The 23843-nt window shown below is 42.9% G+C and overlaps 1 protein-coding gene across 1 annotated transcript in view; it reads left to right on the plus strand.

Annotated features, from left to right (window-relative positions):
- Positions 1-23843, plus strand: part of Itga8 (integrin subunit alpha 8) — a 165092-nt gene that overhangs the window by 80252 nt on the left and 60997 nt on the right. Inside the window, exons 14-19 of the mRNA XM_055593745.1 lie at positions 12336-12381; positions 14739-14846; positions 20535-20590; positions 21402-21556; positions 22948-23085; positions 23558-23625. Of these exons, the coding sequence (XP_055449720.1) occupies positions 12336-12381; positions 14739-14846; positions 20535-20590; positions 21402-21556; positions 22948-23085; positions 23558-23625 (571 nt within the window). The remainder of the gene's footprint in view (positions 1-12335; positions 12382-14738; positions 14847-20534; positions 20591-21401; positions 21557-22947; positions 23086-23557; positions 23626-23843) is intronic.

Raw genomic sequence — 23843 nt, forward strand, 5'->3', positions numbered from 1 at the left:
GAAGCATCTTAATAGCTGGCTTTGATACAAGGCAAAATAGGAGACAATTTAAATTTTTTTCATACAATATATTCTTTTTGTTAATTAGGATTTTGTTTTTATTTTATGCATATCAGTGCTTGGCCTGCATGTATGTCTGTGTGTGGTTCCCTGGACTGGAGTTACAGACAGTTGTGAGCTGCCATGCATGTGCTGGGAATTGAACCCTCTGGAAGAGCAGCCAGCGCTCTTAACCACTGAGCTATCTCTTCAGTCCCAAGAAGACAACTTTTAAGACAGTTGACTATAGACGAATTTGGAGGCAGACCACTGGGGAGAAAGCTCGGCCATAAGAACGTACTACAGGAGCATAAGGAACAGATTTTGATTCCCTAGAACCCTCATCACAGTTACGTTCTTATGAAGATACACATATATCAAGGCTGGGGTAATGATCGGTCAAAAATGTGTTTGTCTGGAAGCATGAGGATCTGAGTTTGATCCCCAGAACCCATGCAAAAACAGAAACAGAAACAGAAACAGAAACAGGAATAGTGGTGCACAGCTGCAATTCTAGCACTGGATATGGCTCCTGAGGAGCAGGAACTATGATCACCTTTCCCTACAATGCCTCTGCTTTGCCCCTGAAGAGGTAGACATGCTAAAATATTGTGCCGACCTACTTTGTCCCTTGAAGGAAGCCATGTTGAAACAGTGTGCTTTTCTGGTTTGCCCCTGAGGAGCTGGCCATGTTGAAATTGTGTGCCTTCCACCCAGAGCTATTATCACTAATATTAGAACTAACCATAACTTCCTCACACCTGACTCTGAGCCTAAGCTAAAACTTCCATAAACACTTGGTAAAAAAAAAAAAAAACTTACTCCAAACTCTACTCTAGAGCATATTTAAATAATAACCAACTTGGAATAGTAAAACTGTAGCATTTCCCACGCCAGATAAAAGAAATCACACTGTATGGCTATTACATTCAGGTACAAGATGGCATCTGTCAGTTTAAATTTGAACTAATTTCCTTCTGAATCTCCACAGTGTACACTGGCTTCTTTCTGAAAGCCGTGGCATCACTGAGTAAAATGGGTTCTCATCCATGCTTGATCTTGCTGGTCAAGGCATAACTGGTAAGATCCTCATACTCTGCCACAGCTTCCTGGAAGCAAAGGAGGCATGAGGAAGAACTAGAAGAAGCCTAATCCCAGCCCTCACACTATTTCTTCCCTCTTACCACCCATTCTTTTATTTATTTATTTGTTTGTTTGTTTGTTTGCATTTTATTAACTCTGTATACCAGCTGTATCCCGCTCCCTCATTCCCTCCCAAACCCTTCCTCCCCCCCTTCTTTTAATAAGTAATTTAACTTTGTTAATGTGCAAATGGACACTATTTTAGTGTCTTTACCTCTACTCACCCTTTCTGTTTCAAAGTCTTCACACACCCTGGCCATTTCCCCATATTCACTCCCCACTTAAGAAACTCAGGTCAAATATCACTTTCAAAGGAAGCCTTTCATGTGGAAACACACATCTCAAATGGAAGCTATACACTCATGTGATTATTTGACAACTTTCCTTCTTAAAGTAAAGAAATGAATATGGTTTGGGTTACTTTGGAATCTTGGTGTTCAAACCATTGGCTAACACAAAAGAAACCAGGTAAAGATTAGGTGAGTAAGTGAATGATTGAGCGAATGACACGAATGTATGATTCGATGCACCATCTACCTCACAGGCACATGTCTTTGTCCCCATGTCTCTTTAACTCACCACTGGTTTCCAACCCTGAAAATTAGTAAGTCATTTTATCTCTATGTAGAATGAGCAGGGAACTATAAGCAGAGATGATGAAAATGAACTTTGGTACTTTTCTCCTAGGGGTTCATCTTAAAGTGGTAGGTCTCTTTTGGCAGCTTTGGCCTTTGCTCCTAGCTTTATCTCGACCAGACAAGTAGGACCTCATTAGCCACTCAAACTGCTGTAGCAGCTGTGATAGGTTTTTAATATCTATAGTAAAATAAAAAATAACCTAAAGAAAGATTTGTTTGGCTCTCTCTCAGTCATTTTGGTCCATCATGGTGAGAGAGATGGAGAAGTAGCTCACACCAGGGCAGACAGGAAGCAGAGCAGGGAAGTGGCAGGAAGGGCAATGGGAAGATGCAGTCCCCACGGACAGCACTTGGATCCTTGGGATCTAAAGCCACCAGGGACCACTTCCTCCAATCAGGCCCCACCCTCCACAGGGCCACTTCCTCTCAATTTCTGTTCAAATTTTGAATGCATCCGGGAATGACCTCAAGGACACACACAGAAATGGGCTTTACAGCAGCTAGCTGCCCCTCATACCAGTCAAGTTCAACACTGAGATGAACCATCACACCATGTAGTGTGAAGCCAGGAGCCCATGTTCTCCCTTCTTCTCCATCATGGACCAGATTTACAGTCTTGGCTTATGTTAACCTCAGCTTATCCAACCATAAAAAAGTTAAGCAGACCAGCCCTCCCTGTTCAGGATTGTTCTGCATGCAATTGGAAAACTCTAAGATTCTTGTGATTACTCAATTAATTATTCTCATTTCTCAACCCTTCCAGCCAAGTGAAAATGGCAAGATTGATACTCAGCTGTAAGGATGAGGTCTAAGCTCTCTGCTTCGGCTCAGTCCTGTGTCCTCAGATAATTAATGTCTAAAGTTTCCCATGAGAGGGTTCATGTGTGTGTGCGTGTTCACGGGTGTGTGAATCTAAGTGTGTGCACATGTGTGGATGAGTGTGTTTGTGTGTGTATGTGAGTGTGCGCGCATGTGTGTATGTGAATGTGTGTGTGCATGCTTGTCCATATATGTGGAGGCTAGAGCTTTGCATTGATGTCTTGTTCAGTCATTCTCGTTTATTTTTTGAGGGTTGTTGATTCAGCTGGGCTAGTTGGTATACATCACCACCCTGAGTTGTTACATTGGTGCAGGGATCTGAACTCGGGTCCGCATTCTTGTGCTGCAGCCATTTTGCTGAGCTACCCTAAAATGGCACATTAAAAAAATAATAATAACCAATAAAGTCTTCTTGAGCCCTTTCTACTTGCATTGTTAATGGAATATCTTTCCATATGATATTCATATTTTATTGATATTTTCTTGTGATGATAGGGATCATTAGCTAAAATCTATTAATCTTCTCTAAGAGGTGTTTACAAGAAAGAGTGAATGGACAGTAGAGAGGCTGGGATCTGGCCAGGCCTTCAGTGGGATTGTGAAGTAGGCAGAGCTCATTTGGGGTGCTCCGAGCCTCTCTTCTCTGCTCGTTCTTGTTTCCATCCATGAAAGCTTCAAAAATGTCCATGGCTTGCCAAGGGCTCTCATGGTCTAGGGTACCTGTCCTTGCTTACTCTTATAATCCCAGGCCCACTACATAACATCATTTTAAATTATCCCTCCCATACAGACACACTGTAAGGTGCTTCCTAAGTTAGAATTTATACCATGAAATATATTTATTTTATATTTTTAATAAAAATTATATATCTATATAACATATCAAATTATACCCTCCCTCTGTTAACCTTTCCTATTCCCCACTCCTTCTGAGCCCCTTCTCCTTCCCCAAAGCGCCCATCTTACTTCCATGTCTTTTTAAAAAGTAAAGGCTTCAGTGCATGATACTTAGAAAGCACATACAACCCCATAATGTTCTAATCATAGAAGTTTTCCTTCAAGCTGGATATGGGTGTCTTGGGAGCTTGTGGCGTTTCTAGGGACTGTGAACTTATTTCCTATAGGCTGACAAAGGACCCTGTCCTGAAGAAGCAAACTTTTCTCTCGGGCTTTTGGCAGCTGCCGGGACAACACACATACACTGTGCGTCAGTGTGGTCCAAGACACAGACCGAGTGAAATGATTTGTACAGCGACACTGAAAGCAGAGTGGGGGAGGGGTGGTCCTTGCAACCATAGGCTGTTAATAACGTATAGAAAATGATTTTCATAAGGCACAGTCATTATTTGATATTCTGCTCTTTATTTGTGGGGGATATTTTTTAAGAGAAAAAAAAAAAAAACCTTTTGTAAATTACAATGCCAAAACCTAATACCGTGTTCAAGCTCATAAATGTTTTTGTCCGGAGTTCATTTGGAAGCATTTCAGACAGATTGTTAGCATTATTGCTTTCTGGGATAAAATCATGCATTTTTCTCAAACATTTCTTCCTCAGCTCATAACCTTCCCCTCAATAATATTTTGCATGTTGTGATAAAATAGCAAAACAGGCGGCCTCTGTCTATTTTTAGGTTAACACATTTGCCAAACTTAAGGAAACTCCTTTAATGCTGGCTTCCCACAGACATGAGCTGTTTTTCTGCTACCCCAAAACACCAATTTTTTCCTTGTCAAACTTACACACTGGCATCTTTAACGCCAGTGTTCTTTAACCAGTGTCCGCTCCTGTGATCTCTCTTAGTATCCTTACTATATATGGAGCAACAGATCACGATGGCTCCCCAGAAATGACTTTACCTGACTGTCTTTTTTGGTTTTTACATACTTTAGGAACAGGCCTAGCAAAAATGGACCCTGATGATTATAGCCTGGAAGTGAGTCTATGATGTATGGGCAACAGCAATCCCCAAACAGGGATCAAGAGTCAGTAGGCTGAATCACAAAGATGATGCCCAATGTTCATGAATAGGTTGAGAAAGCCTTGCAACACACACACACACACACACACACACACACACACATACACACTCACACTCGGGCGCCCACACACATGTGTGCACCTCTGCAGGAGAAAGGCTAAAAGACAAGGCTAGGAAAGGCTTGGGGTAGACATGAGAACACAAAAAAATAACATTCATCCAACCCCAGCAAATTCTACTATGCAGTTTACTTTCTCGTTTTAGTTTGCTTTCTTCAAAGGCTCCATCAGGTATGTTACTGAATGAAGACTACTCCACGGACATGCACAAGTCAGTGGCCAAGCAAACCAGGATTTGGAACTCCTAGGTCTTCACCTTCCATCCCGCAATTTTTCGCTTGGCAGACACTTCATTTAAATCGGGGTTTCCAAGTTTTTTGAGGGAATTAAAGGAGAGATGTTGTGCAAGTCAAAAGTGCCCTATATGTAAATGAATGGTCATGTAAATGTGTAACCACTTATGTACACCTATTTACTGTGATTTTCCAAAAGTTGGAAACATTTCTGGAGTCTAGACAGACTAGTCAACCCAGCTGTGGGCCATGGACACCAACTGGGCAAGGTGGTACACATATACCCACAACCCCAGCACATGGGAGTTGGAGGTGGGAGGATCAGGAATTTAAGGTCATCCTCAACTACATAGCAAGTTCAAGGCCATCCTGGGCTATCTGAGAACCTATCTGAAAAACAAGCAACAACCTTCCAAGAAAAACATCAGCTTATCCTCTCCTAAACCAGGCACCCGAATTCGTGGTTCTCCACCAGTCCTGCCCTGGGCCAGTCTCGTCCATCTAATTTAAAAACAAAATATCCTTGTTTCCTTCATCTGCAATCCTTTGATGACTAGTGAAGTTAAATATCCTCCCATATATTTATTGGCCATAACTGTTTCATGTGAAATCTCGCCTTATAACTTTTATGAGTATGTTCATAGTTTTATTAAGCTGTATGAGTTACAGATTAGACATAAATAATAAGCATGTATCTTTAACTAGGTGCCAAACATTCTGGAAAACACTAGCCTTTGGCCAGGCTGACATGGTAGCAGTATTTCCCTGCTTCTTCTGTCCTTTTGAACATGCTCGGGTGTATTTGCTAAAATGATAACCTGAGAATTCCTGCATGATCTCTTTATTTTCTCTCTATTTAAGATGCACCCTATTGAGTTGGTATTAATCTTTTCCTGCAACTACTACCTTTCCATAGATGTTATGTTACGGCATTCATTTTTTCATTATCGTATGGGGAATGGGTGTGCCCTTTCAGAGGCCAGTGTGGGATGCTGGGAATCCTCTTACTGCTCTCTTCTTGCCTTGGAACAGGGGTGTCTGACTGAATCATAAGATCACTGTTTCAGCTAGGCTAAGTGCCCCCAAATTTTTGCCCCCAAATGCTGAAGTTGAAGGAAGAAGCAGTTACAGCTGGCTTTTTATGTGGGTGCTGGGATTTGAACCCAGGTTCCTATGCTCTTATGGACTGAACTCTCTCTCTCTCTCTCTCTCTCTCTCTCTCTCTCTCTCTCCTCTCTCCTCTCTCTCTCCCTCTCTTGCTCTCACTTTCTCTTTCTCTCTCTCCACATTTCTTGGGATGTTTTTATGGTACCCCTCATTGTACACATGCACTCTAAATCACTAAATCCTGTGCGTGTGGATGTGCATCTGTGTCGCACACATGCACACGTGTCTTCACATGTGCGTGCACACCCGGCAGCCAGAGATGGACAGTGTGTGTTTTCTGCATCACTCTCCACCTTAGTCGTAAGGAGGAGTCTCTCACTGAAGTTAGAGCATAGGCGTACAGCTTGCCTGCCTGAGCGGCAACCCTCAGGAATCTCCTCCCCAGCATCGACACTATAGACAGCTCACATCCCTGGAATATATGTAGATGCTGAGAATCTGAACTTGAGCTCTCTGGCTCACCCAGTGAACACTTTGCCCACTGAAAAAAATTCCGAGCCTCAGTAAAACTTTTTGAGTTCCAAAATAAAAGAAGGAACTATCTGACGGTCCCTGTAGCTCTCTTAAGACTAGTGTGTTCCTCGGGATGGCGGGACAAGGAGAAGGTTCCAGAATGGAGGTTACAGGCGGCAAGGACTGCCTGAGCTTAGGGAGTATAAGTGTGTGGGTGACAGGAAATGACTCTGGACTAAGATTTAGTGGAACACTGTCACCTGTCTTCCTCCCTGCTGGGCAGGTCTTCTCCTGGGGAGTCTCCCCTCCTCCTCACTGCACGCTCCCTACCTGAACAAACCTCAAGCACATATTCCAAATGTAGCCACCCCTTGGAACAAAAAATCAACTCTAAGATTTCCTTCCTCGTGAAGTCAGACTCCGAAGCCCGAGCACCGGAAGGATGAGTGCTTCCCTTCCTCCTTGTTTGAAAATAACAGTTTTGTTTTCTCCCTCTTCTGATGTCCATCTTATTTGCCTTTCTGAGTGAGGATTGATCATCTTACCTAGGGTCCTCCTTCTTCTTTAGATGTACAGAGTTTAGTATGTCTATCCTATATCATATGTCTAATATCCACTTATAAGTGAGTATATACCATGTGTGTCTTTCTGCTTCTGGGATAACTCACTCAGGATGATCTTTTCTAGTTCCCACCATTTGCCTGCAAATTTCATGATTTCCTTGTTTTTAGTTGCTGAGTAGTATTCCATCGTGTTAATGTACACAGGACAAGAGCCTACCACAGAGGGCCTTTGAAAGATTCTACCCAGCAAGGTAGCAAACCAGATGCTGAGGCTCATAGCAAAGCTTTGGGCAGAGTGCAGGGAATCTTATGAAAGAAGAAAGACCTGGAGGAGACAGGAGCTCCACAAGGAGAGCAATAGAACCAAGAAATCTGGGTCCAAGAGTCTTTTCTGAGACTAATACTCCAACCAAGGACCATTCATGGAGATAACCTAAAACCACTGCACAGATGTAGCCTATGGAAACTTAGTCTCCAAGTGGGTTTCCTAATAAGGGGAACAGGGACTGTCTCTGACATGAACTCAGTGGCTGCCTCTTTGATCACCTCCCCCTGATGGGGGAGCAGCCTAGCCTTACCAGGCCACAGAGGAAGACAATGCAGCCAGTCCTGATGAGACTTGATAGGCTAGGATCAGAGGGAAAGGAAGGAGGACTGACCAGTATCTGTGGACTTCAGGAGGGTCATCGGAGGAGATGAAGAGGGATTGGGAGGGGATGACTAAGGGGGCTACAGATGAGATACAAAGTGAATAAACTGTAATTTATAAAAAATTTAATAAAAAAAGAAAAACAAACAAACAAAATAACAGTCTGGGGCCTGCAGTGACGGACATGGATGAGCACGTCCCCAGTGACTTCACATCTTATTAGGGTTACTTTTTCTTGCTAACTGATCCTGCATATATGCTAAGTCCCCTTTTATTTCTTTAAGAGGACCCAGTCCTTCCATCCAAAGGAAAACAGACTGTGCTTCGCAGGCCAGTGAGGCTGTGACCAAGGCCTGAAACATTTGGAGAACATTTTCTGATTGAGTGGAAAGAACCGATTTGAGTTGCCAGTTATTTCTTCCAGAGAAACAAAACAAAACAAAAACAACTAGTGTGTATATGTGGAAAAGGGCAACTTTTTTCGTTTGTTTGTTTGTTCGTTGATTTGCTTGTGATAGATTTCCTAATTAGAGGAAGTGAGCATGAGCTCATGGTGTAAGACCTGTTATCTAAAAGTCAGAGAGTCGGGAGAAGGTGTATATGGTTACAGATCCACAGAGCAGCAGCAAAATTACTTTGTCTCCAGATTACCATTTCAATGCCTAAAGAGAGGGGCTGGCAAGATGGTCCAGTGGACAAAGGTGCTTGCCATCAAGCCTGATGAGTTAGGCTCCTGAGAACAACGTGGTGGGAAGAGAAGACTGACTCCCACCCAATCAGAATTCTGTAGGAGTCCTTAACAAGTGTTGTCTCTGGATGTGTGTGCATATTTGTGCATGAATATATACACCCAGACTTATGTGTATATAAAGGATACATAGATGTGTAAGTGGACGCACATACAAACACCCGTTCTTTACCTGTGTAACACACAGAGAGTAGCAGAGAGAGAAAGAGAAGCTGTGTGGTACTCATCAAAGCCAGTCCTGTCCTTTAGAAAGACAAATTAGTGAGAAATGAAACCATCAGATCAGTTCTCCTCCCACAGGGAGATCAGGCCAGCCTGAGATCCTGAGCATAAATGCTTCTGGCCTTTTCCAGCAGGCATAATACCAAGGTGGGGTCTCAAGAGATAAGCATGGTTTAGGGGTAGTTAACTATTTTCTTAGCCTCCGAATAACTGTGGCCACATCTCAGGAAGAAAAATGTGACCTATTTTACCTGTTAATTTTATTTTTTTTTAGAGCTGGAAAACTCCCTCCCCGAAACACAGGAGTTACAGTGCCTAAAGGGAAGAACCCCCTTTTTTTGTCATCGTTAGGAGTTTGGGATTCTAATGACAATCTGATGGTGATGGAGCCTCTAGATTCTTGAGGGTGTGTGCATATTCTTCTACTATCTTCAAGTGCACATGCAAAATAAAATAAAATAAAATAAAATAAAATAAAATAAAATAAAATAAAATAAAATAAAATAAAATAAAATAAAATAAAATAAAATAAAATAAAATAAAACCCAGCAGAATTCCACCCTATTTCCCACTACCCTGCTTGGATAAGCACCACAGTTCTTCATGCAGCTCATCCTTTCAATGTCATCACGCTTGCATTTACTTTTATTCAGCAGAAAGCTTTGGGCCTTGATTTTGTATCTTGCTCTGTGCCTGATACCACAGAAGCAAAGATTTCAATTTATTTTAATCCATCCTATTGCAAGAAGGCTTTGCCTATGCAAACTCAAAGATTTCTGCCCTGTTTCTTCTCATGTGTCTTCCACTTCTTTATCAGATAATTATCTCTCTCTGTGTCTCTGGTGTGTGTGTGCGTGTGTGTGTGTGTGTGTGTGTGTGTGTGTGTGTGTGTGTGTGTATGTGTGCACATGAGAGAGAGAGGAGAGAGAGAGAGAATGGTATATGCGTGTGTGGTACAAGTGTGCAGTGTTCATGCTCATACATGACCATGGAAAGGGAAGAAAAGGACATTGGGTTCTCTCTCTACTGCTGTCCACCTCTCAGCCCTGGAGAAGGTCTCTCCAAGCTGGAAACTCATATTGTGTGCTGGGCGGCAGGTCTCGGAGCTCTTGGGATCCACCTGTCTCTGTCTGCCAATGCTGGAAGCTATAGGTACGCACAGCAATGTCTGGCTTTTTACATGGTGCCAGAGATTCAAAATCAGGTCCTCGTGCTTGCAGAGCAAGCTCTCTTACCCACTAAAATCTTCCCAACAAATGTTTAAAATTCGTCTCTTATTAGTAAAAGGTCCAGTCCTTGGGTAGAAATATTTCACTGTACTCAGTGCCAAAAACAAAACCCACAAGCCCCTTGAATCAGCTGATGTGACAGCTGTCCATCTGTTGTCGTGTCATCAGCTACAGATTCCAGTGGGGCTGCCTATGTCACCCTCAGCTCAGGCTCGGAGCCTGTGAGAACACAGAAAGGAGGGCTCATGTTCCGGCAGCAGTGAAAAATGCACTAATATCCCCAGGGAGACCCAGGAAACAAAGACTATGCATGAAAATAGTCGGAGAGGTTGAAATTCTGATATAAGTTATTGAAGGGAGTTTTTAAACTGTACGACACAGGAATGTAGGCATCTGGCTTCATGGATTTAAGGCAGAAGCTGGCTAAGCTGCAGCTCCCTTCTCATGCTTTCTTTAATTCTGTAAACACAGCTCTCTTTAGATGGTGTGTGTCTGACCTACTCAAACAACAGCATGCACAGTGCCTCAGAGTCAAACCTCGAGTCTCCAGTTCCAGACACTGTATTTATAAAACAGAAAGAGTTTGCCTGGTGTTTTGATCTTGGAGATGCTTGAGACTATTTCTTAAGAGAAAATGTTCAATAGGAATTATTGTATCTTAGGTTGACTTAGGTCCCCAAGCAGTCATTAAACCAGGGATTAGAAGACAAATTGTGTATTTGATAAATTAGCCTGCGAAATATTGTTGAAGGAAGGATGAAGGAAGACTAAAAGAGGATGAAGGCTCAGCTGCATTTCTATTGGTTGGTGCCAGCTCCCAGCCTTAAGTGGTTAGGGCTGTTCCCAGGAGTAACCCTGCGAGCAAGTACCAGGTAGAAAGATGGCTGACGAGACAGCACAGCACAAGAGTCATTTTGCTGTGAAATCCCATCACACCAACTTAGTTGCTCTGTCATCCTCCATACAGCTCTGCAAACTAAGATTCTGCTTCTTTCTCTTTTAAGAATACTTATCCTTTCCTTTACAGAATTCACCAGTTATAGTTTGAACTGTGTATGTTTCCTTCTCCATCCCTAATTCCTCCCAAGTCTGTACACTCTGTACACTCTGTAGGCAGGATCACTTTTAATGTGTATTTCCATCAAGAATTACCACTGTAAATTAGATAGAGACAAACAAGCCGCTTTCCCTGCAGGCAAATTGCTGAGACAGTTGCTGCCCCTCAAAGAGCCCAAGGCTTCACTATTGCTGTCACTGGGATGCAGCTCTGACCTGGTTATGTGACTGTTAGTAAGTCTGTAATCTAGTCTTCTCAACCTTCAGTTTCCCTGTGAGTTGCACAGCTGATAAACTTGTGAATTTCCTCATAGAAGTCAAAGGAATCACTGGAAATAATTTTTGATAACATAGCGTGTTTGTCTGTGTGCTATTTATTATTATTATTGTTAACTAAGATCCTCAGGATGACACTTCAGTTGTTTGCTAGGTTGTGGGATACTGTGCCAAAAGAATACTCACTGGCTTCACTCTCTGGAAAGAGGGAATGGTGGCCTCAGAATGACACAGAATGACACAGGCAATGACCCTTGCTTCCTAGAGTTGTCCTTGGTAAGAGAGAAAGAAGGCGGCATATGTAATGGGCCAGGCTTACCTGGCCTTTTATCAGCCCTCAACTTGTACTATTTCCCTTTGCCTTTTCGTGGGTCATCTGCCTTGAATCTAGAGAATGGGAAAACCGATGCCGTGGTGAACCCTAAAGTGTGTCTGAAACACTGACCTAGGGGCAGAAGGCGTTTGGAAGCCAGCTACTCATCTGCTGTGTTGTTACACCGAAGCTCCACACTCTTCCAAACCGTCTACGAGCAGTGTGGATTCCTCCTCTGTTTCTGTGGCTGTCACTCTATGGCCAGCACTCAGGGACAGTCCACGTGCTGCTTCGGACTTTGAGCTTAGTGCGGATAAAGCTGAGCCATCCTTATCAGAAACACTGGAGTCCAGAAATGTTTAGGATTCTGCTTATTTTCTTTTCAGGTTGTGGAACTTGTGCATGCACGTAGTGACAGATCTTAAAGATGAGACCCAAACATAAACACAAAATTCATTTACATTTTATACAGACCTTTTGTACAGAGCTTGCAAGTAATTTTATACAAAACTTTTAGGCATTTTGTTCATGAAACGAAGTTTTCTGGTGTGGAGATTTCCCACTTGTAGCATCGTGTCTGTGCTCAGAAAGATTCAGACTGGCGGGGGGGGGCATTTCTGATCTGGGGTTTCAGGTTGATTACTTCAATAGAATGTATGCTTGTATTTTGATTTTGTCTTCTTTTAAAGATTTGCTTGTAGGGGCGTTTGGAAAAGGGAAAGTGGCTGTCTACAGGTACGTGGTCTCTGGTATGCTTTTGCATTTTCCTTATATTGTTAGTTTTGCTTAAGAATACAAAGACCTATCCCACTTGTTTATTCTGGAGAGTGTTCCTGTGTCCTTTTAGAACCCTGGCTGCATTTTCCCATCTGTTTTTAACCTGCCTCTCATTTTTATGTGTTTTTATTCTCCTGCTTTAAGAGCAAACCTCAAGCTCCTACCAATATAACTAATATTAAACAAGTCATTGAACTCATCAAATCAGAAAATGACCCATGATTTAGATGGATCTAAGCTTGGACTCTTGGCTTTGGGAATCATCAGTATCCATATTTGTAGGACAGAATTGTGATGGCCAAAATGTGACTATTTGCCCTCACTCCTATACCCAAGTATGCACAACAAGCTGGGGAATAAACGATGCCGGGGTCATCTCCTCCCTGCTGAAGCACTAAAGCAGCAGACATGGATTCAGAACCTGACTCTTCCACACACGAACTGTTTGTGTAATTTCGGGGACAACTCCAGTGACCTTCGAGCCTCTGGTTCTCATCTGTAAACAGGACCGTCAACACTTACCTATGACAATACTTCTGTTCAAAGGAGAATATGAATGCACATTATACTGAGTAATCACTGGGTACACAGCTGGGCTTTTTTAAAATGTTTAATAGGAATCCAAGAAACTAGGTCCGAATTTCAAGGCAAGGTCAGGTGTGAGTGCACGGATAGAGACCTGTGTGTGCAGGTGTTCTAGGCATGTGACACTAGGATAGTTAACTACTAGAGAGATCCTAAGGTGAACTTTCCTCAAATCAGTCAGCCTTTCTTCCTCAACCCAATATAAATACATCACGGTCTGATTGTGTCAGCCTTTCTCACTTCAGATACAGAGAATCAGAGAGCTGAAACTCCTAGCAGCTCTAAAGTATGAGGCTTAGGATTCTTATGGCCGTAAACTGACAAAGCCCAGAACCCTGGCTCTGTCTGCCACACTCCAAATCCACCACAACCCCGTGACAATCCCGTATTTTCCATGAGCTGCTCCAACCTAATCCTGGCACAAGGACATAAGTGCTTGCCAGTCCTTGGAGACAGAGAAATCCTGTCACAGGCAACTCTGCCCAAAAAACCCCCAATGCCAATGTCAGGATGTTCTTCTCCACCCTTGAGGGGATTATTACCCCCACCTTCTTTCACTCGCTTTTCCTTTTTACTCAAATGCCATGGCCACAGCAAATCTCTTGCATGCCAATACCATTTTATCATCTGTTTTTTTCAATATAATACAATTTTGAAAATAAAATAATACAGTACACATAACATCAAGAGGCTTGCAAAAATTCCCAGCGGCCCCCTTGTTGCTATCATGAAATTGTTTGAAGTAGTGGCTTGCGCAGCATTTTGCTCCTAGGCATGGCCCTCCCTTCCTTCTGTCAAATAAAATCTATTCAACATGGCATCAGTGTGTCTCCAATGCCATTCCCATCAGTTTCTCTCCTCAGATACGACTATTAAACTCACCCGGAGAGTGTGTTTAAAATTCCAGCCCTGGCCCTTACCCCGGAAGTACCAGCTCTATGGACCCATGTTGATGTCTGAGCCTAGTGTTTGTTCGAAAGTTCCCAAAGTAGTTTCATTGTGCAGACAGGATTGAGAACCACTGCTCTGGGTGAAATACAGAATTGTTCTGTAAACTTTGTAAATCTACAAAGTTTAGCTAAAAAAATTGCTAATCAGGTTGAAAAATTATCAGTGAGCCAACAAAATTAAAAAGAAAAGAAAAATCTCATGTACTTATTATGAGTAGACATACCTTGGGGTTTGAGAGCGGCTCAGTGGTTAAGGGAGCTTGCTGCCCCTGCAGAAGACCTAGTTTGACTCCCATCTCCTGCGTGGTGTGGTCATAGTTACCTGTAATTCCAGCTCCAAGAACATCTGATGCCCTCTCTGGCTTCCACCATCACCAGCGTATGTACATACACACACAACACAGAAATAAACGTAAAATAATTCTTTAAGGAAGATACGTGTCTCTTAAAATGTGAACATAGGGCTCCAAGAAAATTATGGAGCTGTGCTATAATCACACTATGTTATCACGATATGGGAGTCCAGTCAGTAAAGAAATCAGGCCAATGGACGTAACGTGCTCGGCAGTCCTCCAGCATTCCTTGTTCAGAGTTCTCTGCCCTCAGACAGTTTAGAGGACACCAGCTGAACGTGATGCCCACTTCTTGATGACGTGAGCAGACTCCGTTGTGCAAGGCTGGGCACGTTGACGATGGCTTCTAGAAAAAGAGTTCCTTTAGTCGGGTAAAGACCTGCTGTGATTCACGAGTCCCACCCATGCCCTGGCTTTCTCCCTACAGAGCGAGGCCAGTTGTAACAGTGGATGCCCAACTTCGGCTGCACCCGGTGATTATCAACCTGGAAAATAAAACTTGCCAGATTCCAGAGTTCCCGACACCCGTGGCCTGGTAAGTTAGCCAGCGCTATACATGCATTCAAATAGCTTAGGATCTTATTTTTAGAACAAGTAAATGAATAGATAAATGGATAAATAAATACAGATTTGGGTGCAGAAATCTGGGGTAGGGCCTGAGAACGTGCACACTGCATTTCTAGAAAGATCTTCAAGAGGATGTTGAGACTTCTGGACTACAGACCAAGACTGGGTGGCAAAGACTGAGAGGAACACTGTGATGACTGTGGGCTTGCACAAAGGTCACTACTCCAGCCTACAGACTTCTAGATAAGAAGACCAAAACATTTTTGAAAATCCCAGTTAAATAAACTTTTTCATGGCACACTAAATGTTGACCACACCCAAAACACACCAAAATACCTTGCCTCTTACTTTTGCACATATTATGGATACCGTTTTTTAGATCTATTGTGTTTCTCTTTTTAAAAATAAATAAACTAGTCAGGATTACTTAGTTTCATGTGCTTAAAATAGCAGTTTTATAACTTGGCATGTACGACTAGACAGAAGGTCAATGTTATGAAAAAGATTTTTGTACTCTGACCTGCTCTGTGGCAATGATATTATGAGCATAAAAGGGACAAAAGGAAAGCATGGCTGACCCAGCTTTTGAATTACCCCTGTCACCTGAAATGACAAAGTGAAACTGGATTATAATACATCCCAAGAAAAAAAATATCAGCTTGTTTGTTAGTGTGGGATCCCCAGACATCAAAAGACGTTGCGTTGGCCCATGATATCAGGGCATTTCCTCTGGAAAAGCCACAAAGATTTTGAGGTTCACCCCCATTTTCCAGGGTGAATGTTCAGGTATTATGTTCAGTTCTTGAAAATATCAGAATAATAATAATAATAATAATAATAATAATAATAATAATAATAATAAAGCCATCATTGACCCTGAGAAGCTATTTCCAGCCCATTGTAGCATGTTGCTGAGGGCCTTTTGACAGGAGTTTCTATGAGAGTCAAAGTTTTGGGAGATGGAGAATAGAGAGTTCCAGGATCCTGAGGAATTCTTCGGAAAACATCCTGCTGTGAGGGGTTCCTGGGGTGGGAAGGCCAGTCCTTTCCTTTAACTGCCTTTGAAAGTAGTTGGGAAATGCCCTGAGCACATTTTAAAACAGTTTTAAACCATAAAATAGTATAATGAAAACCTGATCTGAGAGAATACGTGAAAGAGCCAGCATTTTCCTATTGCCTGGTGTGATTAAATGAACACTAAATGAACTGTGAGGGCTACTTGGCTGTAAGCATTAAGACTCTAATGTTCTCCAAGGAGCTCTCTGTTCACACCTCCAAAATCCTCAGTTTCCACACTGCATTCTTTTAAACATGATGGCAACAGTCCAGTATAGAATGTGTTTATTTTGAAATAAATTATTTTCTTCCTTAGAGTTTTGTTTTGTGGATTTAAAAAAGAGATTGGAATCTTTTTCAAACAATATAGAGCTTTTTACTTCTGTTCAGGGAGAAAATATTTTATTATTAGTCTTTAAAAACTGTCATGCGTGTATAGAATGTATTTTGACCATATCCACCCCTCAATGCACTCCCAGTTTCCTCCAGGGCTCTCACCGTCTCTCCCTCAAAATTTCATGCACTTCGCTTGTAGTTCTTTATTTAATCACAGAGTCAGTGAGTGCTGCTGTGTATGCATGGGCATGGAATATGTGGTCTGCTAGGACCCTGGCAACCCACCCGTGCTCACACTGCTGAGGACAAGCTAGCTCACCCCCAGCTGCCATCAACTGCCAACAGCCCCTCGGCTAGTGCCTTTCTTTTCAGCAGCCATTTTCTTGTCCTCTGGAGTCAAGCTACTAAGATAAAATGTCATTTGCTCTGTGGACAATTATACTACTTATTTAATCCTACCACATTACTGTTACTTAATCCTGTTGTACCTGTTGTACTTAATTTTCAAGTGCAAAAGTTTTTGTACATTTCAGAATATTGAGACAGAAAGTTGGGGGTTGAGGGTGTATCTCAGTGGTAGAGTTCCCTGGCTTCTATTCTCAGGACCACAAAGCAACCAACCAGACAGAAGACAGAAATCAGACAGCTGACTCGTGTCAAATGCTCTGTGCATAATTTACCCAAAGTGCTTGAACGGCATCTTTGCTCTAACTCTGGCCTGATTTGACATCAGCTTGTACTGTAGATGAACCCCTTTGCAAACTCCACTCACAAATCACTCCTCACTTCCTTCCATGTGGATTTCTGTGTCATTCAGTCAACTGTCCGGTTTTATAAAATATCTGCTGTAGGCATTGCTCCATTAGGAAGGAGGAAGCGAAGTTCAGTGTAATAAATATTAAGCTAATTGGATACTAGTGAGAAAAACTGTATTTTATGTTTTATTAACATAAAACAAACTACTTCTTCAATCTAAAAAAAAAGGAGATTTTCAGATATGAATGACATTATGTAAAGTCAGAAACTTTTCAAAGTTAAAGTGGAGTTGAATTGCTAATAATTGGACCAATGAGGTGGCTCAAATAGTAAAGGCACTTGCCACACATGCTGTGGGACGTGAGTTCATTGCCCAGAGCCTGAGTAAAGGTAGAAGGAAAAGCACCTTTACCCTGTCCTCTGATCTCCAAACGAGCACCGTGGGATGTGTGCCCCGCAATACATACACGTCAAGTACGTATCTGCACAGTAGTAAATGAATTAGAATTAGTGCTTGTTTGCTTTGAACTTCCGTCCTCATTTATTGTGCATGTGCGTGCTGTTGGTGTGGTGTCTGTATTGCTAGCAGTGTGCACCTATGCACCTGGGTGTGCACAGCCGTGTGGAGGCCACAGGTTGGCATCAGGTGTCTGTCCCCATCTTAGTTCTGAGACAGGGTCTCTCCGTGAGCCTCGAGCTCCTCAGTTAGGCTACCCTGGTGGGCCATACGCCCTCCAACAGTGGATCTCAGCCTTCCTAACGCTGCGACACTTTAATATGGTTCCTTGTGATAACATTGTTTTGGTTGCTACTTTATAATTTCATCATAAATCTTATATAATTTGATTACGTAACGTAGATATCTAATATGCAGGATATCCGATATGTGAGCCCTGTGAAAGGACCATCTGACCCCCAAAGGGGCCGCCACCCGCACATTGAGAACCACTGCCCTGGAGTCACGTGTCTCTGCACCTCTTCCTGGCTCCAGCCCCAGCACTGGCGTGGCTGCTGTTGGGCCTCCGGGTTTCATCTGGGGGCCGGTGTCCAAACCCTGAGTCTCATACTTCCGCAGCAAGCCCTGGACCAACTGAGCATCAGCCCCCACATCTGGCTTTGTAGTTTGAAATCACGTTTCGCATGTCTCTCATTTTCCCTTCATACCTAACCATGAGCAGACTTCACCACGAGCTCATTGTTCACTGGCTCAGGAAGGGCAAATAGCATGAGGGTCCTGTCGTGGCCACCCCGCCAGCCTGTCTGCCAATAGTCTCGTTCACATGTGCACAGTGAGAGCATGTAGTTGAAGTCATGTAGTTCCTGTTTGGCTTTGCTTTATTTCTCTAATCAAAAATCCTTAGGCTAATGGGCTTTGCTGAATCTGAACATAAACCATGGCTTGACAGTATATTTCAAATTAACTCATATTTCACAGCTTTGCCTGACACAATTCATAATTATGTATCAACCTGAGAATGAATCTGGTTCTTTGGTATCAAACTCATGGTGAATCTGTAGTCACAGATAATAAATTTTTTTCTGTATTTAGAATGAATATGATCATCCTTGACTGTACAATTCTGAAATTTTCATTTTAGTGTAGGACAGAATTATGAAAAAGCTGCCACCTTGAACAGACCTTTCATCTGGAGCCATCTTTCGCCTGCTGGGTTCAGGTTGAAATGATACCATCAACCATTGAGCAGGCTATAGCAGTTATATTAAATTTGAATGGAAAGAGTTAGTATCCAACTATTAATGATGTTGAAGTAACAGAAAGGGGAAACTAAGGAAGAAGTACAGATGTACTCTGACATAATTCATACACTTAGATTAAACCCTTTAGCTGACAGCATTCACCAGATCCCCTCTTACTAAAGATAATGCCCATTTCACAGCTGTAACTGACTCCATTATAAAAGTATATTGCTTCATATTGTGTAAGCATTAACTTATCTAAATCCATTTTAATTTCATATACTGATGATTTCATCACAAATGTGAATTTATTTTGCCAAAGCTTTGTCTCTGCCGAGGAATCACGGGAAAGACACGGGGAGTAGACCATGTGACACATGCCAAGTGCTTATGGAAAAGCTGGGCACGAGGAAAAAACTAATCCAGTTTGGAAGCCAGAACTGCCAGCAAATGAAAAGATTTGATTACCTACCCACCTTCCGTGAATAATTCTAATTGAAGGAGAAGTGGGCTTGAGTTTGTGCTTTCTCTGGGGAAATGGTGTAAACACTTGTAATAGCACAGACATCTCAGGAAACTTTTGACTAAACGGTGTGTGGCGAATTACTTGCCCTGAAGGGAGACACTGAGGTCACGGACATAGATGAATCCCAGATGTGACACATTTTTGTTACGTTTGACACAGGAAGCTGACATCCAACTTAAGCATGATTGGAGAGCATTTGCTTCTTTTGAATCCCATAGAAATACTCAAATCATACTAGCTTTTTTTTTTTTTTTTTTTTTTAGTAAGAAATGTTAAGACTTCCACTAAGTTACCTATTCTCTTACATCTCTACCTTCTTAGCAATGTTCACAGCCCCTGTCTGCTTCCTGGCTGGTAGACTATTTCAGGGGGAAGGGGAGAATATTCAGTACCAGCAGGCGGAGACAAGTGGGTATCTCTCATTCAGTCTCTGGCCACAGACCAGCAGAAGTTCAGGTCATGAGGCAGTCCACAAACATTTCTTAGATGGCGGTTAATGCATGTTGAAGGCAAACTTACAGGGTCTTCCACTCAATTGTCACTGCCTTTTTATCCACATCATTGTGAACAGCTAGTTCACAATGAGTGAGATGGTTTACCTTTCTCTTTCTCCCCTCCTCCACTTTCCCTCCACCTCCATCACTACCTCACTGCTTTCAAGGCACCAAGTTCCAGTCTCTTCCCAGCAGAGTGGCTGATTGATATTAAGACCAGCATGCAGCACCATGCTTGAGATTAAATTCATGTGCCTTACCATTACTTCAAAGCCCTGTTCCGCACTCATCAACCAAACCTGCCAACCTCCTCATCCAGCTGGGAGCTCTAACCACACTGAAAATCTTCCAGTGCCTCAAGTGGAGCTATGTCTTTGCTGTACTCTAGGCTCTTCCATCGCATTTCTCCCACAGTGTTGCCCAGTCCTTTGCTCCATGGCACAATGAGGATATTCATATGCCTTTATTGCATAAAGACAAGTGGGGTATTGATTAATCAACTGATTAAATCTCTAGTAATATTTTCAAGTATTTGTTTTCCTATTCAAGGCTACTTGCGTCTATTATATTAGTATTGTGTGGAGCTGGTGAGAGAGAGGGAGAGAGTCTGTGTGTGTGTGTGTGTGTGTGTGTGTGTGTGTGTGTGTGCATGCACATGTGCATGTATGTCTAATTAATAGTATCGAGGGAGAACTTGTGTTCACCTTACCTGGAAGGAGGGGAAGGAAAAGTCCAATCTCGAATTCAAAACTTCACTCACCAATAACTTCTGACTCCTGTCTTCCCACAGCTTTTCTCTAGGAGTCTGTGCATCTGTATCAGGCCAGAGCATCTCAGACACAGTAGGTGAGCACATTTTCTTTTTACGCTATCCTATGTCTTTCTCTGCACAAACAATAGAAAACTAAAGAGCCCTTTATTAAGACTCAAATTTCTATTGTACATTTTAAATTAATACTACTTCTAATTAATACTACTTCATGAGTATTAGCTACCAAAAACATAATTGTTGGGAAAGTGGCATGTTGTATTTTTTTTTAAAAAAACGTTACAAAACACGGGCTGGGGAGATCGCTCCATTGTACAGTGCTTGCTATACAAGCCTGAGGATCTAGATTTAAATCTTCAGTACTATATAAAAGCCAAATGTGGCAGATGCATCTGTAATCCCAGTGCTGGAGAGTTAGGAAGAGGCACTCCCCAGACCTCACTGGCCAGTCACCCTAGCCAAACATGTTCTCAAAACATAAGTGTGGGGGAGAATCAAGTAAGACACCCAGTCTCAACCTCTGGCTTCCACACATACCACACACACCACATACACCACACACACACACAAACACACACACACACACACACACACACACACACCACACACACCACACACCACACACCACACACCACACACACACACACACACATACACACACACGTGCACACACACACACGCACATACACCACACCACACATGCATGCAAACCACAAAACAATTAGATGCTGGGCGGCATTTATTTTAATATACCAGCTTATTGTTGTTTGATCCAACTATGAAAGTTTTCCTGAATAAGCATCTTGAAATGAGTCCCTTCCCCTGACAGCACTGCGTTTGCCCAATGCTTTTTCTCCCGTGACTTTGTTTACCCTGTCTGTCCTTCAGCCCTGATCGCTGAGGTGCAGTTAGATTTCCTGAAGCAAAAAGGAGCCATCAAGCGGACGCTCTTCCTCCACAACCATCAGCCCCATCTCACCTTCCCCTTTGTGATAAAGCAGCAGAAATCGCTCCACTGCCAGGATTTTCTGGTTTACCTTCGAGTAAGTTTTCTAGAAATCACCCCTGGGGTGTCTCTCATTCAAATCCAAATTCCAACGGTTTCTGTCTAGTTAACCACCATGATCGCCACACATCCCCGCCTGTCTACTTTTATTTCCTTGGGAGGAGACTCTAGCTTAAGGTGGAATACTTTCTTGCTGACCCTGGCTTTAACTAACCCAGTGATTTGTTGCTCTTGATTTCTAAGGCTTCTTTCTTGTCCTGGACAAAATCTTGATAAGAACCCTTCACGCAGGTGCTTCTAATTATTAGCTGCCCCCCCTTCCCTCAGACATGAAAGTTCAGCACAACTTATTTGATATTTTTTTATCCTATACATGTCCTGTTAGATCTTATCAGGATACATTTAGAGGCGGCCTAGGAAAGCATTTAGACAACCAAATTTTCATTAAAAATAATTTGTAAGCATGCTGATAAAGGTGATGTGGTTTTACAAATCCTCATGAAATTTAAAATTCAAAATATCCGGAACCCCATTATCCACTGGTCAAGCTGCCAGTTGTTAGGCAGTGATCAATAGTCCCGTTTTTCTCTCTTCCTGTCAGGGACTTGGTGAGCAGGAAGAATCCTAGTAAGGACCAATAGTTCACAACTACAATTGAGAATGAGAAACCAGGCACAGGACACCCCTCTCCCCAACTTGTATGACCTCGGCTAGCACAGCTGAAGGGCGGCATGCTTAATGCTTAGCGCTTGCTGCTGTGTCCTCACCGCAGGAGGACTTCTGTTTCTTTATCTGAGGAATCTTCAAATGTGCTGAAGGTATTCTGAAGTTCATTAAAGAACTTAAAAAATAAAAAAAAAGGGGGAAAGATGCTTTCTTTCACTGCGCCCAAGAGAACCTTCTGGCAACTTCATCAAAACCAAAAAAAATCTTGCTTCACGAAGTTCTCTGGCATGGAATGTATATGAACATGATGTTTTACTTGATGGCCGAGTCAGTGTCAGGCACTGCAGGTCTGGGCCACCTCTAGAGCAGCAGCTCTCAACCTTCCTAGTGCCGTGACCCTTCCTCGAATCGTGGTGACTATTTAAGTTGCTCCTTCATAACTGTAATTTTGCTGCTGCTATGAGACATCAGGTAAATATCTGCTGTGTGACCCCTGTGAAAGGGTCATCCCACCCACTGAAGGTGTTGTGACAACAGGTTGGAAACTGCTGTTCTAGAGTATCCCAGGGAAGCCGTGGCTTCATCACTAGACATCCTTTATTCACGCCCGCTACCGCGAACCACCTCAGCAGCCGGTTCAGCCTGTGGCAGTGAACGCTGTCATTCCCTAGCATTGATGAGAGTCCGGTGCAGCCTGTTCGTCACAGACTAACATCTTGTACTCATCTCATGGGCCTGAGTTGGTGTTCTTCTCCCCTGTAGGATGAAACTGAATTCCGAGATAAATTATCTCCAATCAACATTAGCCTGAACTACAGTTTGGATGATTCCACCTTTAAAGATGGCCTGGAAGTGAAGCCAATTTTGAACCACTACAAGGACAATGTAGTCACTGAGCAGGTATGTCCGTGATGCCAACGTCTGAAGGCATTTTCTCTCCCGTTCTCTGGAGAGAGTTGTTCTTGTGACCTGGAGATGAAAGCCAGCCCTTTTTATTTCCATCTGTGCACAGAGGTAGACAGCAGTAGGAGTATGTTCCTAACCTGCTTCCTCATTGGACTTTTGGAAGCCTTTCTCCCCTTATGCAACTAGGATTTAATTTGTTCAAATGTAGCAGCAAAGGAAGCAATGCAGGCAGTAATTCTCACAGCGGTGCCAGCTAGCATCATCTGCAGACATTTCAGAGCAAACTGGGAATGGGCCATAAAATAAGCCTCTGTCACTCTATGTCACATTATACGGCTTTGGGTAGACTCCTGTGCAGTGGAAAACAAAAGCATCAGTTTAGTCGACAGAACCCTTTAGAATCCTCAAGAGGAAGGATGTGACCTGGGCTTTCTCAAATTCTCTCTGATTCCCTTGCTCGACACAGGCTCGAATCCTGGTGGACTGCGGAGAAGACAATCTGTGCGTTCCTGACCTGAGGCTGTCGGCGAGACCGTAAGTTTAAACAGACAAATGTGGACACCACGCCTGGTGGGCTGTGGGCGTTTACGGAAGGCATCCTTTGAGAAAGTATATTCTTCCAAGAAATGGACGGGGACACGGGCTGGGGTGGGGGTGATTCCTGAAATTCTTGAGTGTGGCCACGCTTTGGATTTGGCTCTGATCTGGTCAGTTCCCTGTCACTGGTGTCAACTGACACACCCTGAGGTCTT

Source organism: Psammomys obesus, unplaced genomic scaffold (genome assembly GCF_907164565.1).
Source record: "Psammomys obesus unplaced genomic scaffold, mPsaObe1.curated_primary_1811, whole genome shotgun sequence".
NCBI classification, from domain to species: Eukaryota; Metazoa; Chordata; class Mammalia; order Rodentia; family Muridae; genus Psammomys; species Psammomys obesus.